We start from the raw sequence: 16,112 nt of genomic DNA, 5'->3' as shown, positions 1-16,112 counted from the left end.
CATCTACATATGACATTTCGTTGTTTACATTAGCATCCGGCGGTATAGGCTACTGCGCAACTTTCACGGACCGTACGGCACACGATGCCATGCGATGTAATGACCGATGCTTGCTTATATGATATTGACATTAACATGTTGAACGCGCGCCGAGCGCGCGAAAAACTTTTTTTTTTTTTCCATCCATAACCTTTTTGAAGATTGTCACCAGTCACACATCATGTTCGACCTCATTGCATGTCCTATGGTTCATTGCTTTTGTAGGTGATTCTACGTCACGGCCCACAATATCCGAAAGCCCCACTTTTCAAGGTTTTAAGCCCATTATTTGTTGGGAATTTGAAAATTCAGATTTCTTGTGAATAAAATCACTTGAAAACATACCCATAATGTTGCACAAAATTTAATCTATGGATAACCAATATAGAAAAACCCCCTAACAGACAGGTCAAAATTGCACGAGTAGAGGAAAGTATGATGAATAATGTTGGTAAGGAAATTTTCGAAAATTCCGACACAGTTAATTTATTGGTGTATAAATATTGCAACCTCTTGTAATGGCTATTATAAAACTTGGTTGAAGGAACAGAAAAATAGCAGATATTTCCAATATCAGGTATATCGAAACCGAACGCTACACACATAGGCGTAGGTCCCGTAGGAGGCGGGGACTGCAGCCCCCCCCCCCCCCCCGGCAACCCAATTATTTCCATTTTTTTAGGACACCTACTGAAAGAAAAATAAATAGCAATGAATAGCTTAAAAATGATCTCCGTGGTAATTAAAATAAAGTTGTAAGCTTGGCCGACAATACTACTGTAAAAGAGAGTTTTGACCTAAATGGATCTGTATGCTTTTTCTCCATCTACATAGGATATTTCGTTGTTTACATTAGCATTTGGCGGTATACTGTGCAACTTTCACGGACCGTAAGGTACACGATGCCATGCAATATAATGACCGATGTTTGCTTGTATGATATTGGCATCGATATGTTGAACGCGCTTAGCGCGCGAAAAATTTTGGCTTTTTTTTCGGGCAAGTCATTACAGCCCCCAAATCCAATTGGGCTCCTACGCCTTTGACTACACACATAGACAGTTTTTGAGGCTGTTCATCGTGGAAAATGCATTTCAATGCTCAATTGTTTAAGGCGTCCATACACACACACTGAAAACTTAAATTGGTTCACCGACTAACAAAACGTTAGTCCATCTGGTGCCTCTCCCGACTAACATAGCCGTAGTCAGCTGCTATACCGACTAATTTATTCCTTAGTCAGTTGGATTTCTTAGTCGGTCATCTTAGTCCGTCAGCTTAGTCGATCAACAATTTCTTAGTCGTTAAATGTATATTAGTCGGTTACATTAGTTGGTGACATTTGTCGCTCTTTACCGACTAATTTATATGAGCCAGCGACTAGTTTATAGCAGGTTTTACATTAGTCAGGATGGTGCCTCTCCCGACTAACCTTTCTTAGTCGGTATCGACTGATTAGTTGCACTGACTAGAATCACTGAAAGAATTAAACCCGACTAGTTTCACTGACTAGCATCACTGAAAGAAAAGAGAGCAGAAGAAACACAAATAATGTGTACGTTGGCAGTATTTATTTCTGATAAAACTTCTGATGTCTACAAAGGCTGACTTTCGACAGATAGAGAAGAAATCACTGTAAACAAAAATCTGAAAATATGATCTTATTCCAACAAAGTTAAGACAAGTTAATGGATCAAACATGAATCGCAAAAGTATAGCACTGCACAATAATGCAAAGTTGAATCTTGGGCAAGGGTTCCTCATCACTTTCGTTTTAAAGTGGTACCCCAAATCGACACCAGTTAAGTCTTCACGAACAAAGAGTGTTTCTCTTAACCACAAATGGCCTCCCACTTGTCTTCAGGAAGCCAAAATCTGCACCATTATTGACCTGTGAACAGAAAATATGATATACGTGTAAGCACAGATACAGATATAGCACATGATAACTCACATTATCATACATTTACATTTACATTAAAATTTTATAACATATTGGGAGGTATACATTTAAATCTAGGTCCCTCAAATTATAAGCCAGGAATAGCAGCTTTACCAAATAATTATTAGCTTTGCACAGCATAACACCAAGTTATTTTTCAAAGCTTAATAATTATGTTAATCATGTTAATAATGATCCCAATAGACCGGGAGCCCAGAGGGTTTGGTTAGCTGGGAAGGTAACCAATTGCCTGGTACATCACAATGTTCACAGTGCATTCCTGTATATGAAACCAGGCGACTGGCAAACCGACTGTGGTGGGTGTGGCTGGAAGAGCAATTTTTAAGTCACCTGATAGCTAACCTAGATCAGTTTTCATGGTAACACATCAAAGTAAGTACAATGTGTCAGGTATGGCCCCAAGAGCAACAAATGGCCATTGCCAGTAATTATTGGTGGTGGGGTACCCCTGCCAGTGATCTATAATTGACTCCTCAAGGCTGACCTAGGTCAGCTTATGAGGTAACCACTTGAAACCTACTGGAAAATGTTGGTTAGAACTTCAGATACAACTGATGGGCATTGCCAGTAATTTCTATTGGTGGGGTACCCCTGCCAGTAGACCCCCAAAATGCCCATCCCCCATTGACCTAGATGAGCTCATGATGTAACCAGTTGAAAACTACTGGAAAATGGTATCACTTCATATGTAAGGGATGGGCATTTCCAGTAATTTATATTGGGGGGGTACCCCTGCCAGTAGACCCCAAAATGCCCATTCCCTCATTGACCTAGGTCAGCTCATGAGATAACCAGTTGAAAAATTACTGGAAAATGATAGGTATCACTTCATATGTAAGGGATGGGCATTTCCAGTCATTTACATTGGTGGGGTAACCCTGACAGTAGACCCCCAAAATGCCCATCCCCCGACCCCCATTGACCTAGATTAGCTCATGAGGTAACCAGTTGAAAACTACTGTAAAATGATTGGCAGGACTCTATATGTAAGGGATGGGCATTTCCAGTAATTTATATTACTGGGGTACCCCTGCCAGTAGACCCCCAAAATGCCCCCCCCCCCCCCTCATTGATCTAGGTCAGCTCATGATTTAACCAGTTGAAAACTACTGGAAAATGATTGACAGGATTCTATATGTAAGGGATGGGCGGACTCTGGCAGTGGTGGCCCACCAATATAAAATACTGGAAATGCCCATCCTTACATATGAAGTGATACCTATCATTTTCCTGTAGGTTTCAACTGGTCAAATCATGAGCTCACCTAGGTCAATGAGGGGATGGGCATATTGGGGGTCTACTGGCAGGGGTACCCCACCAATAAAAGATACTGGCAATGACCATCCCTTGTATCTGAAGTCCTAACCAACATTTTCCAGTAGGTTTCAAGTGGTTACCTCATGAGCTGACCTAGGTCAGCCGTGAGGGGTCAATTGTTGATCACTGGCAGGGGTACCCCACCACCAACACATTGTTCTTACTTTGATGTGCTTACCATGAAAGCTGATCTAGGTTAGCTATTAGGTGACTTTAAAATTGCTCTCCCAGCCACATCCACCACAGTCGGTTTGCCAGTCGTCAGGTTTCATGTACAGGAATGCATTGTGAACATTGTGATGTACCAGGCAATTGGTTACCTTCCCAGCTAACCAAACCCTCTGGACTCCCGCTCTACAGATCAGTGAAAATTTGACCAAACTTATGAAGCTTGCACGTTAATGATATACTAGACTGTTTTTTTTTAAAAGTATCTTTAATATCATTAAACAGTTGGGTACAATAGTTAAACTCACTCTTCCATCTTTTTTCTCTATGGTACTTGTTCCTTTGCTTTTTGGACTCTTGGATAAACTCTTTTGTTCTGCGGAGGGTACCAATATATCATCATAAAACATGTCTTTAAGCCATATATAACACAGTTCTCCTCTTCTGTTGTTGCCTCCACACTGGTGTCATACATCACAGGAAACCTCACCCTTGACTTAGATATTTGGCTTTTCAATTCCTGCTGGAAAAAAGAAACAGCAAAGTATTCATCATTTGAAAAAAAAAAATTAAATAAAGTTGTCACCACAAAGTTATGTGAGATTTGCTTCCACTATAGTCTCAAAACACAATCCCAAAGTTTGAAGCAGACTGCATAAAGCTGAAAATTTGAACGAGAGTGTCATCACCATTGCAACCAGAATCAAATGCCCAGAATACAGAGATAATAAAACATGGGCTAAATCTTTGTTTGTTTTTATGATCTTTAAAAATATAAAATTTTAGAAACAGAAATGCACTGAGCCAACTTATTTATAGGCCCAATAGTTTTTAGTTGTTATTTTGCTTGCTCACATAACAAGCCTGTTTAGACCTAGGCTAGAGGAGAATCAGTACTTTGTTACACTAAGTTTGTCTTTCGGTCGTTTTGATTTAGTCTTACTAGTAGTACTAAAGTACATAATGGACCGGAGAAGACTAGAGAATACCCAGAGTTTTAGCAACTGCGTTAAACTGTATCATCTGATCTATTATTTACGTCAATGAGTTTCATTCAATCTAGGACCAAAAAGAGAAAACTAATTAATCTTAACCTTTAAACTTTGCTACTAAACAGATATGCTTGAATTACAAATAAATGTCAAAAAAACATCATAATCTACGAATCGATGCATATACATATACATAAACAGAATAATTTGAATTCGCGCAAGTGAACCCTGCACTACATTGGATAGAAAAAAAACGTGCAAATAGACCAAACTAAACATACTAAATTTTCTGTTACTTCTACATAAAATATCAATACAAATACAACAACTTACTCTTTTGGCAGTATACTAAAAGCACATGTTATAATAACTTCAGACTATCAAGCTTTCCTGAGAAAAAACGGTTAATACTTCTTACAGTAAACAAGTCGACCGTGAAGGAATGTCGCAATTGTTTCCTGGGCGTGACCGGAAATTAAATACTAAAAAATGATAAATGAAAAGGTTAAATAGAACTGAAGCGTGCATCCTGACTGCTCGCAACATATAATACCGTTGACTAGCCAACATAATTTGTTCAGCTTACTGTGACTGTACGTTTGAAAGTCTAGCCTTGCTTATTCAATATCACAAAGCCTAACCATTTAGATTCACATGGGAAATTACAGGAAATCTTTACCAAATGAGTGTAGACTTCAAATAAACTATTGAGACTTATAGTTCCAGCATTTGTTTGGGAATAAATTAGAAGATTATGTGCCACTGTTCAATCTAGCCCAATACACACATAACACATTGTTAATTGGTGTTTAGAATGCACACTTTAGTGTTGAGAATGCACTGCAGTACCCAGTAGAAGCCTATAGGCTACTCACTGTCATTGCACTTGTGTATTGCGAAACGCCAACGTGACAACGGTAGCGTTACACTAACCATAATACAGTACTAGTGCCAGTGGCCTCACAATTAACTTTAATTTTACCTTCAAGTTAAAGGAATAACAGGTAGGCCGATGATGGCAGTTAATACCTCCATTCTTGTAAAGACCTTCTTGGGTGATTTACGGTTGAAAGTTGCTTAGAGTGATCGTTTGAAACTATGCCAAGTCCAGCAAGCTGCCGTTGCCTCTCGGTTTCCAAATTGAAGTGAATCGAAGTGGGTTAAAATACATTAGTCCGTCGACACCGACTAAACTACGATTATGGCGTAAATCGGGTGTCCGTATCGTTCTTAGTCCATGGGTTAAAACACCTTAGTCCGTCGCCACCGACTAAGCTGCGATTATATTTTCCTTAGTCAGTGTAAACTGACTAAGAAGCAGCGATGAAACGAAGATTTTTGCTAGTCCATGTGCATTGACTAACGTTACAGACTAATTTAACGTCAGTCCGTGGTAATATTGACTAGTTTATTTTTTCAGTGCACACGCGTTATGATAGACCATATATAGTATTTATATAGATACATTAGTGAGAGAGGAAATATGGAAACGTCAAAAATGGAGTTGTCGATGTAAGGGGTAGGGTGAGGCGCACACCCCTTCCGTAATCCTTGATCTGTCACTGGCTACCTGTGTATATAATAGGGATCAGCGCTTAAACTATGACTGTTCCTCTTTCTCTTCCCGAGGTCTTGGCTATCTTCTACTCCCTCCTTTCTCCTTTTTCCCTCTTTTTTTCTTTTTCTTTTCCCTTCCTTCCTCTCCTCCTTTTCTTTTTTTCCCCCTCCTTTTCCCTTTTTTCTTCTCTTTTTTTCTCTCCTCTTTTCCTTACCCGGGGGGCGCGCGCCCCCAACGCCACCCCCCTGGATACGCACCTGATATCGTTGGTCAAATGTCTCTTGGTCTGTTGTATTTTTAATTCGATATTTACACAGAGATCTGATATAAAGCGCATTTTGTTAAATAGTATATATAGGCCTACAATATGTGTTCACAAGTCTGATATTGCATTTTAAGCATAAATCGCGTATTTACTTATTCATATGCGGGGTTAAAACATTGTATTCAAGCGTAAAAAAGAAAAACCTTAAAAACTGACTTCGGGTAAAGCCCGTTGCTATTCAAAATAAACATTCAACATTTACCATGCATAGTTCAATAACTTGAGCGCGCTTCGTGCTACTAAGTTGTTTACGTGCTGTCAATACAGTCACGCGTGCACCATATGCGACGACACTAAAAGCAGGGAGTTGTTATGGAAACTCCCTGCTTAAAGACAGGTTCATACACCTTTTAATGATTCCATATAAGCCTAGGCCTTTATATGTACCTTGGAAATACGATCATGTTTGGTGTTTTATTGACAGCTCAAACAAATAGAGGAAATGCGGCTCTCCACGTGGAAATAAATTGATTTAACCGCTCTATACATTATTGCAGTTCAACGCTGCATTACCTGTTCTACACTATAGACCTATATGCTGCACTGCATTATAATATATCCTATTATGTATATACATTCCCTGCACTGCACTCCACCTAGGCTATGCTATACTGGCCAGAATTCCGGTATTAGGCCGGGCAGTCCAGCAATTACTTGTTTCTGCTCCCTCCGACAAGACCCTCTCCGGACGCAATATTTATTATATTTTATGTCTAATAGAAAGCTTTGAGTCAAAACTATAGACACCGCCATATACAGCTACACATATTTTTATTCTTCTAAAGTCTTATGTGTTCTGTGCTGATTTCCGTACATGAATTAATGAATTATACAAGTACACGTAAGCTACACTAAGTTTCATTACAGGTGATATGATCCTCATACTTCAACTTTGACTTATGACCATTTTAAAGTATTAACAGAAATGCATTATTAATTGCTTGCCGGGGTTCCTCACAAGCTTTGAAACATGCAAGCATGGTTCATGACTATAGCAGCAAATTTTATTTGGTCAATATGCTTTCTCATCTATACTTTGATTTGGTCTGACTGGCGAGACGGGGACAGTGCCAGGGAGATTGTATAGCACAGGCTGCACCTTGGGCAACGAGGAGCCTGGGGATGATAAGGAAGGGGCTTGGGAAAATAAGGAAGGGGCCTGGGAAAATAAGGAAGATTTCCTTCATTCTCACTTTCGTGATAACACTTAACAGAAAAAAATGAAGAGTATAAAGTAAGGGGGGGGGGGTGGTCGTCAAGTTACGTAACTATACCATATAGCTCTCGACGCCTATTGATGTGTCCTCCATTATGATATTATTTCAGTGGACACCCTAACTACAATGTTACCTATAGCCTATAAGTGATGTAAGCAGGACTGCAGTCTAAAATGACAGTAAATTGAGTGGGAAGAAGTATAAAACGAAACGTATATCACCGTCTGTACATTCTACTTGAACTTTCATCATCGGGGTCAATTGTCTTTCTGACAATCTGTATTGTGATTTCCTCTGTTATTTAGACCTTTGTAATACGTGTGTACCCAATCGGATCCGTCTTCTTTGAGGTTACTACTATTACTACCAATACTAATACTACTATTACCGTGCATGCCACTTGGACAATTCACGATCACTATATAACCGTCACGCAACGAGAATTCAAACGTTATTCTCATACCAGTCAAATTCGGACTATATAGGCTTATACAGCTGATATCGTTAGCAACCAAAAGTTGTGTGTTGTCATCAATCAATAAATCAATTGTAGCCTAAGTTGTAGCCTAACAGTTGGACAACGATGATGAAGCACCTCGTGATTGGTTGTATATGCCTCGTCACTTTCGCTGTTTATTTTACGGTCGCTTGCGGCCCGTCAACTGGCGGAGGGGATAAGCCACATCTGCCACCGGGTGGCGACGCTACGTATGTTGTACCGGAACTGGATGACGACGATATTAAGCATAAAATCGATCACCGATCGATTAAACCGTAAGTAAAACTTATCGTAATTGTCCTGTTGAACTTGTATTAACGTCACACGCGAGCGTGTTAATTATACAACCTATAATTATTGAAACAATTGGCTTTACCCCCCCTCCCCGGCCACAAGAAAACAAAAATTATCTCAGGGCCCCACTAACGACACAGACACACGGGTCGGAGGAGGGCTCAAAGGGGGGGGGGGACCAAACTTTTAGGCATAAAGATGAAAAACTTCAAAAAACTGACTTCGAGAAAGCCCGTTGCTATTCAAAACAAACTTTCAACATTTACCATGCATAGTTCAATAACTTGAACGCGCTTCGTGCTACTAAGTTGTTTACGTGCTGTCAATACCGTCACGCGTGCATACACCATATGCGGCGACACTTAAAGCAGGGAGTTGTTATGGAAACTCCCTGCTTAAAGACAGGTTCATACACCTTTTAATGATTCCATATCAGCCTAGGCTTTTATATGTATCTTGGAAATACGATCATGCTTGGCGTTTCATTGACAGCTCAAACAAATAGAGGAAATGCGGCTCTCCACGTGGAAATAAATTGATTTAACCGCTCTATACATTATTGCAGTTACAACACTACATTACCTGTTCTACACTATAGACCTATATGCTGCACTGCATTATAATATATCCCATTATGTATATACATTCCCTGCACTGCACTCCACCTAGGCTATGCTATACTGGCCAGAATTCCGGTATTAGGCCGGGCAGTCCAGCAATTACTTGTTTCTGCTCCCTCCGACAAGACCCTCTCCGGACGCAATATTTATTATATTTTATGTCTAATAGAAACCTTTGAGGCAAAACTATAGACACCACCATATTCAGCTACACATATTTTTATTCTTCTAAAGTCTTATGTGTTCTGTGCTGATTTCCGTACATGAATTAATGAATTATACAAGTACACGTAAGCTATACTAAAGTTTCATTACAGGTGATATGATCCTCATACTGTGTTCAACTTTGACTTATGACTATTTTAAAGTATTAAGAGAAATGCATTACTAATTGCTTGCCGGGGTTCCTCACAAGCTTTGAAACATGCAAGCATGGTTCATGACTATAGCAGCAAATTTTATTTGGTCAACATGCTATCCCATCTTTACGTTGATTTGTTCTGACTGGCGAGACGGGGACAGTGCCAGGGAGATTGTATAGCACAGGCTGCACCATGGGCAACGAGGAGCCTGGGGATGATAAGGAAGGGGCTTGGGAAAATAAGGGGCCTGGGAAAATAAGGAAGGGGGTTGGGAAAATGTGAGATACAGATTTCCTTCATTCTCACTTTCGTAATAACACTTAACAGAAAAAAAATGAGAGGGGGGGGGGGGGGGTTAGTCGTCAAGTGACGTAACTATACTATATAGCTCTCGACGCCTATTGATGTGTCCTCCATTATGATATTATTTCAGTGGACACCCTAACTACAATGTTACCTATAGCCTATAAGTGATGTAAGCAGGACTGCAGTCTAAAATGACAGTAAATTGAGTGGGAAGAAGTATAAACGGAATGTATATTCCCGTCTGTACATTCTACTTGAACTTTCATCATCGGGGTCAATTGTCTTTCTGACAATCTGTATTGTGATTTCCTCTGCTATTTAGACCTTTGTAATACGTGTGTACCCAATCGGATCCGTCTTCTTTGAGGTTACTACTATTACTACCAATACTAATACTACTATTACCGTGCATGCCACTTGGACAATTCACGATCACTATATAACCGTCACTCAACGAGAATTCAAACGTTATTCTCATACCAGTCAAATTCGGACTATATAGGCTTATACAGCTGATATCGTTAGCAACCAAAAGTTGTGTGTTGTCATCAATCAATAAATCAAAAGTAGTCTAAGTTGTAGCCTAACAGTTGGACAACGATGATGAAGCACCTCGTGATTGGTTGTATATGCCTCGTCACTTTCGCTGTTTATTTTACGGTCGCTTGCGGCCCGTCAACTGGCGGAGGGGATAAGCCACCGGGTGGCGACGGTACGTATGTCGTACCGGAACCGGATGACGACATTAAGCATAAAATCGATCAACGATCGATTAAACCGTAAGTAAAACTTATCGTAATTGTCCTGTTGAACTTGTATTAACGTCACACGCGAGCGTGTTAATTATACAACCTGTAATTATTGAAACAATTGGCAATATCCCCCCCCCCCCCCCCGGCCACAAGAAAACAAAAATTATCGCAGGGCCCACTTACGACACAGACACACGGGTCGGAGGAGGGTTCAAGGGGGGGTACCAAACTTTTAGGCACAGAGGGACATGTGACTTCGATTGGAGGGGGTAATGCAAAGGTATCTTAAAACTAATTTTCCGATAGAATGGATCTTCACAAATTTCAGTATTTAGAATGATTTTCAAGCCCCCCCCCACACCCAAAAAAGGCCTCTGTTTACTGTTTATTTTTAATTTTTCAAGAACATGGCATTTTTGAATCACTATTTGTGTTTTAATATTTTCAGCAAATGTTCAAGATTATAATTTCAAAAGGGCAAATGGAAAAGGGTTCATTTTGTTTTCAAAAAAGAGGTATACTTCTTACATATGGAAAAGTGATATATTTTTTTGGGTGACAAAATGAGTACGGTTAAGGCCTATTGAAAAACTAAGCCAGTTAATAAAATGCGAAACTGTTCAGAAGAAAGTTGTGTTTTCTGAAAGAAATAGAAAAGTAAATATTGGTTACATTTGGTTTCTCTATTACCATAAACTACTTTTGTTGAAAATAAGATACACATACGGAGGGAGGTAAGATAACACTATCTTCTCGTGGAATTTAGTCATTAGGCCCTTTATCTGTTACATCTGTTTATAATATCTGTATCAGTTGCTTTTTCGGTGGATTGCGAACTTGAATAGCGAAAACGGAGCATTTGGATACTAAAGTATGAAATTATTGCTTAAATCGAGAGCCAGTCTTTGCATGATTATAGTCTACAAGGATCACAGGAGGGGTGTGTATACGGAGCGGGGTTTGGATTCGGGGTAAGGGTGTGGTGGAGTGCGGTGTGGGTGGCGGTAATACTAACTTACAAGTTGAAAGAAGGAGGTACTCTAATGGCTTGTAACCTGGTTATGTATGTACTTTGCATGTTCACATAAATAGATGATATTGTTATATCGTTTAATTTGAAGAAAAAAGGGGGACCGTTTGAAGGGGTGAGCAGGGGAAACAGACTCTGGGCCCGGGGAAATATAACGTAATGAATACGTGTTTTCATATATTCATAAGATACCTATATGGCAAAATAAGAAGACCTAAAAAAGAAAATATATGCGGTGACATAATTGAACCCTGAGCGCTCTAGTTAAATAGAAGCCCCATTGTACGTAGACAAAAATCGTTGCATTCAGAAAAAAAAATATGTTTGTTTAATCTTCGATAGTATTGTTGGCAATCCCATACTTATGAAGTTTTTAAGTGTACTCACTAAAGAGTCAAATATATTTTGAAATAAAGAATATTCAAATTTTCTATATGTCATTAATACTTAAATCAGATGTACTTGTTTATGATCACAAAGTAGGTTAAAATTGTTCTAAATTGATGACTTTTTAAGGAAACACGTCTTTAATTCAGAGAGTGGGGTTAAAAGTTCTTAAAAGTTCAATCCAGTATTTTTTACTATATAATACGTGCTTGGTATGGTAATGGTTACTTATAAATTATCAGAAACTTCTGATAAATCCCTCAAATAACTGTTTTTTAAAAGATTAATGGAGACACTATTGGCCAATATGTAATGTGACTGATGCCCACTGAATGTCATATGCACAACTCTCCGGAACAACTAAGGGAAATCTTGGTTCCCTTTTTGAGATATCAAAGAGATATATAATGATCCTTTACACACCTGCAGGCTATAAATACTGGATCAAGCCTTAACTTTATGACATCATTGAGCCAAATATGCTTCCTTTTCTTATTATTATTATGTTTTATTGCCGATGTTTATTTTCTGTAATGGAGATCATGCGGTTTTTCAAATGCTGAATATAAATTACTGAAGCTTTCTTTACATTACCAAACGATGAGGCTGGTCTTAGTGTCAACAATGTTAATTCTCATCTTAGAATATGAAAAGCAAACCACAAAGGAAATCAAAGGTTTCAAATCCCAAAGGAGCTATGACATCGCAGATTAACAAAATGTCAGCCCCACCCCCCCTGCACCCCTCAGCAAACACGACCTTTATACTGTAGGATAACGCACAACACAGAGCATGCTATCTCTTAGCATGTTTTGGGAATTTATTCTTCATCAATACCTCTCTCTGTCATATAAGCTAAAGATAACGTTTGGGTTTGTGTCCCCAGATGTCAAAGCTATATTGGAGCCAACATTGTATTGTTTTAGATCATCAAAGTAAGGAATGTTTTCCGGTCTGTCAGGACTTAACACCCATAACATCGTTTAATGTAGTTAGGATTGGTTGGCTTTGCAAAGCGAATAGAATAATAATTCTCTACATGCAGGGTATAGTTGAATGAAGCGGTTTGGAAATATGACCTCGCCCGTATAGCTTAAACAAGACTTTGTAGGTATATGTGCGAGTATGAGAGTGTGACTACAGTCAGAAGTACAGGTGCGTATCCAGGGGGGGGGCGTTGGGGGCCCGCGCCCCCCGGGTAAGAAAAAGAGGAGAGAAAAAAAGAGAAGAAAAAAGGGAAAAGGAGGGGGAAAAAAGAAAAGGAGGAGAGAAAGGAAGGGAAAAGAAGAAGAAAAAAGAGAGAAAAAGGAGAAAGGGAGGGAGTAGAAGATAGCCAAGACTTCGGGAAGAGAAAGAGGAACAGTCATAGTTAAAGCGCTGATCCCTATTATATACACAGGGTAGCCAGTGACAGATCAAGGATTACGGAGGGGGTGTGCGCCTCACCCTACCCCTTACACCAACAACTCCGTTTTTGACTTTTTTTTCCCTCTCTCACTAATGTATCTATATAAATACTATATATGGTCTATCATAACGCGTGTGTGTGTATGGACGCCTTAAACAATTGTACAATTGTGCTATATGGAACCAACTGTGGCTGGTCTTGATCTCGACGGGGTCGTCGGGAACATGACGCATTTCGGGAAGGGGGCGACCGCCCCCACCCGAGCAAACTTTGTTTATGACATCGCTAGTAATTTCAAAATAGACAATGCTTAGGTGCAACTTACAAGGCCTGGGAAGTGTCATTTCCAGCGATCTGGGAGGCATTTTCGGCCAAAATTTTTCTTGTACGCTTCGCGCCAACTCATGGTGGCGCTTCGCTTAGATAGTTTGCATACAGGCTTCGCCCCTCCCTTGGCAATTACTCGCTACACGCCTGTTCGAATTTGTAAAGCAAAGAGCAGATATAACATCATATCAGTGAGCATTTAAATGCCTGTTCCACGATGAACAGCCTCAAAAACTATCTATGTGTGTAGTCGAAGGCGTAGCCCAATTGGATTTGGGGCTGTAACGACTTGCCCGAGAAAAAAGCCAAAATTTTTCGCGCGCTAAGCGCGTTCAACATATCGATGCCAATATCATATAAGCAAGCATCGGTCATTACATTGCATGGCATCGTGTACCTTACGGTCCGTGAAAGTAGCACAGTATACCGCCGGATGCTAGTGTAAACAACCAAATGTCTTATGTAGATGGAGAAAAAGCATACAGATCCATTTATGTCAAACTCTCTTTTACAGTAGTAATGTCGGCCAATCTTAGAACTTTATTTTAATTACCAAGGAGATCATTTTTAAGCTATTCATTGCTATTTATTTTTCTCTCAGTGGGTGCCCGAAAAAATGGGAAAAAAATTGGTTGCCGGGCGGGGGGTGGGGGCTACGGGACCTACGCCTATGTGTGTAGTGTTCGGTTTCGATATACCTGATATCGGAAATATCTGCTATTTTTCATTTCCTTCAACGAAGTTTTATAATAGCAATAATAAGAGGTTTTAATATTTGTACACCAATAAATTAACTGTGTCTGAATTTTTGAAAATTTCCTGACCAACATTCTTCATCATACTTTCCTCTACTCGTGCAATTTGTACCTGTCTATTAGGGGTTGAAGGAGGTTTTTCCCTATTGGTTGTCCATAGATTGAATTTTGTGCAACATTATGGGTATGTTTTGAAGTGATTTTTATTCACGAGAAATCTGAATTTTCAAATTCTCAACAAATAATGGGCTTAAAACCTTGAAAAGTGGGGCTTTCGGATATTGTGGGCCGTGACGTAGAATCGCCTACAAAAGCAATGATCCATAGGACATGCAATGAGGTTGAACATGATGTGTGACTGGTGACAATCTTCAAAAAGGTTATGGATGGAAAAAAAATTGAGAAATACTTGGTTCTCAGGCAAAAGTGTACATTTGGTTGGTCATTTTCAAGCCCGGGAAGTGTCATTTCCGGTGATCTGGGGGGTATCAAAACCAGAAATTTTCTTGTACGCTCCGCGCCAACCGATGGTGGCGCTCCGCTTAGATAGTAATTCGCGCCCCCCCGGGTTAGAAAATCCTGGATACGCGCCTGAAGTATATATCATTCCCCTTTCGACGAGTACTATATAGGAATCCTATTTAGTACTCATACAATGGGGAGTTATACTTCTAGGACAAGCCTCTAAACCTGATTACGGCGAGTACCACTACTTAATCAAGATGAGCCGAAAGTACGAGTTAATTCTTGATTGATACTTGATTCAGGTTTTCAAGATTGTGTATGGTTTTGACAATTTATCCTCCACTGACTTTTTCATGTTTGCTAATATATAGTAGTTGTATACAAGAGGTCATTGTCTTAAACTACATAAGTCACTTCACGTAGGACTAATATTCGGCATAACTTTTTTTCTAATAGGGTTGTGAATGAGTGGAACGGTTTGCCTGAGAGAGTTGTACTTGTAAGTAGTGTGAATGGGTTTAAGAATGCTTTGGAGAAGAACTTTCATTAAGCATTGTCATCGGGTCTGAGTGTTTGTATCTTCAGTTGTTTTCCTCTCCTGTAGGGTCCTTGTTGGGGACTTGAGTGTCCCACCTGATCCATTTTTCTACTAATCTAAACTAAACTTATTCACGAGGGCAAGTACCAGTATAGGAAATAAGAAAAAGCGAGTAACGGTATGCGTACGGACCAACCATAGAGAAATCTAACGTAAGCAAAATTTGGTACAAAATCAAACTGATGTTACCTGGTTATAAACTAAACTATACAATTTATTGTGGGTCCTTCCTGACACCCGTTGGAAAGGAAATTAATTATCATGTTGTAACAAATATATGAAGACCTCCAATAAATACGCCTATTTTATACGCATATATACGCAATTAAACGCATACATACGCATATATACGCATATGTTATAGTAGTTGTGCCTAGAACGAAGTAAGCGAACAAACTTCAGAGCTTACGATGTTTAAATTGTCGGTATATATGTTACCTATTAGCGTTGAATGTATTATGCTGGGACGGTATAGGAGTTAGGAATACTTAACCAACGTTGCTATGTGGAACAATACACTTATTACAATAGTAAACACACACATTTTTCTGAGGACATGGCGATTCATTTCAAATGGCGTATGAGAACATGAAATTCTTCTGTTCACGTCCTCAGTTTAAAAAAAAAACAACCCGAAAATGAAAAAAATAAGTGCATCTAAATACACACCCATAGACTCAAAAGAAAGGAGTTTATGTGGTTAGAAGAACATACGTGGTGATTTAAAATT

At 39.4% G+C, this 16,112-nt stretch overlaps 1 protein-coding gene across 5 annotated transcripts in view; it reads left to right on the top strand.

The window, feature by feature from the left end:
• LOC139984796 (uncharacterized) overlaps positions 1 to 16,112 on the top strand; it is a 54,902-nt gene that overhangs the window by 20,606 nt on the left and 18,184 nt on the right. Inside the window, exons 1-2 of one of the 5 annotated variants that reach the window (XM_071998849.1) lie at positions 7,888 to 8,293; positions 10,383 to 10,439. The exons of 1 other annotated variant lie outside the window; for it this stretch is intronic. In XM_071998849.1, coding sequence (XP_071854950.1) covers positions 8,163 to 8,293; positions 10,383 to 10,439 — 188 coding nt within the window. In that variant the 5' untranslated portion in view covers positions 7,888 to 8,162. Of the gene's footprint in view, positions 1 to 7,886; positions 8,354 to 10,014; positions 10,440 to 16,112 lie in introns of those variants that run through there. 3 more of the 5 variants (XM_071998848.1, XM_071998846.1, XM_071998850.1) reach the window with 3 other exon arrangements.

The sequence above is a fragment of the Apostichopus japonicus genome, chromosome 17, assembly GCF_037975245.1.
Source record: "Apostichopus japonicus isolate 1M-3 chromosome 17, ASM3797524v1, whole genome shotgun sequence".
Taxonomy (NCBI): Eukaryota; Metazoa; Echinodermata; class Holothuroidea; order Aspidochirotida; family Stichopodidae; genus Apostichopus; species Apostichopus japonicus.
This window is presented reverse-complemented; position numbering and strand designations above follow the sequence as displayed.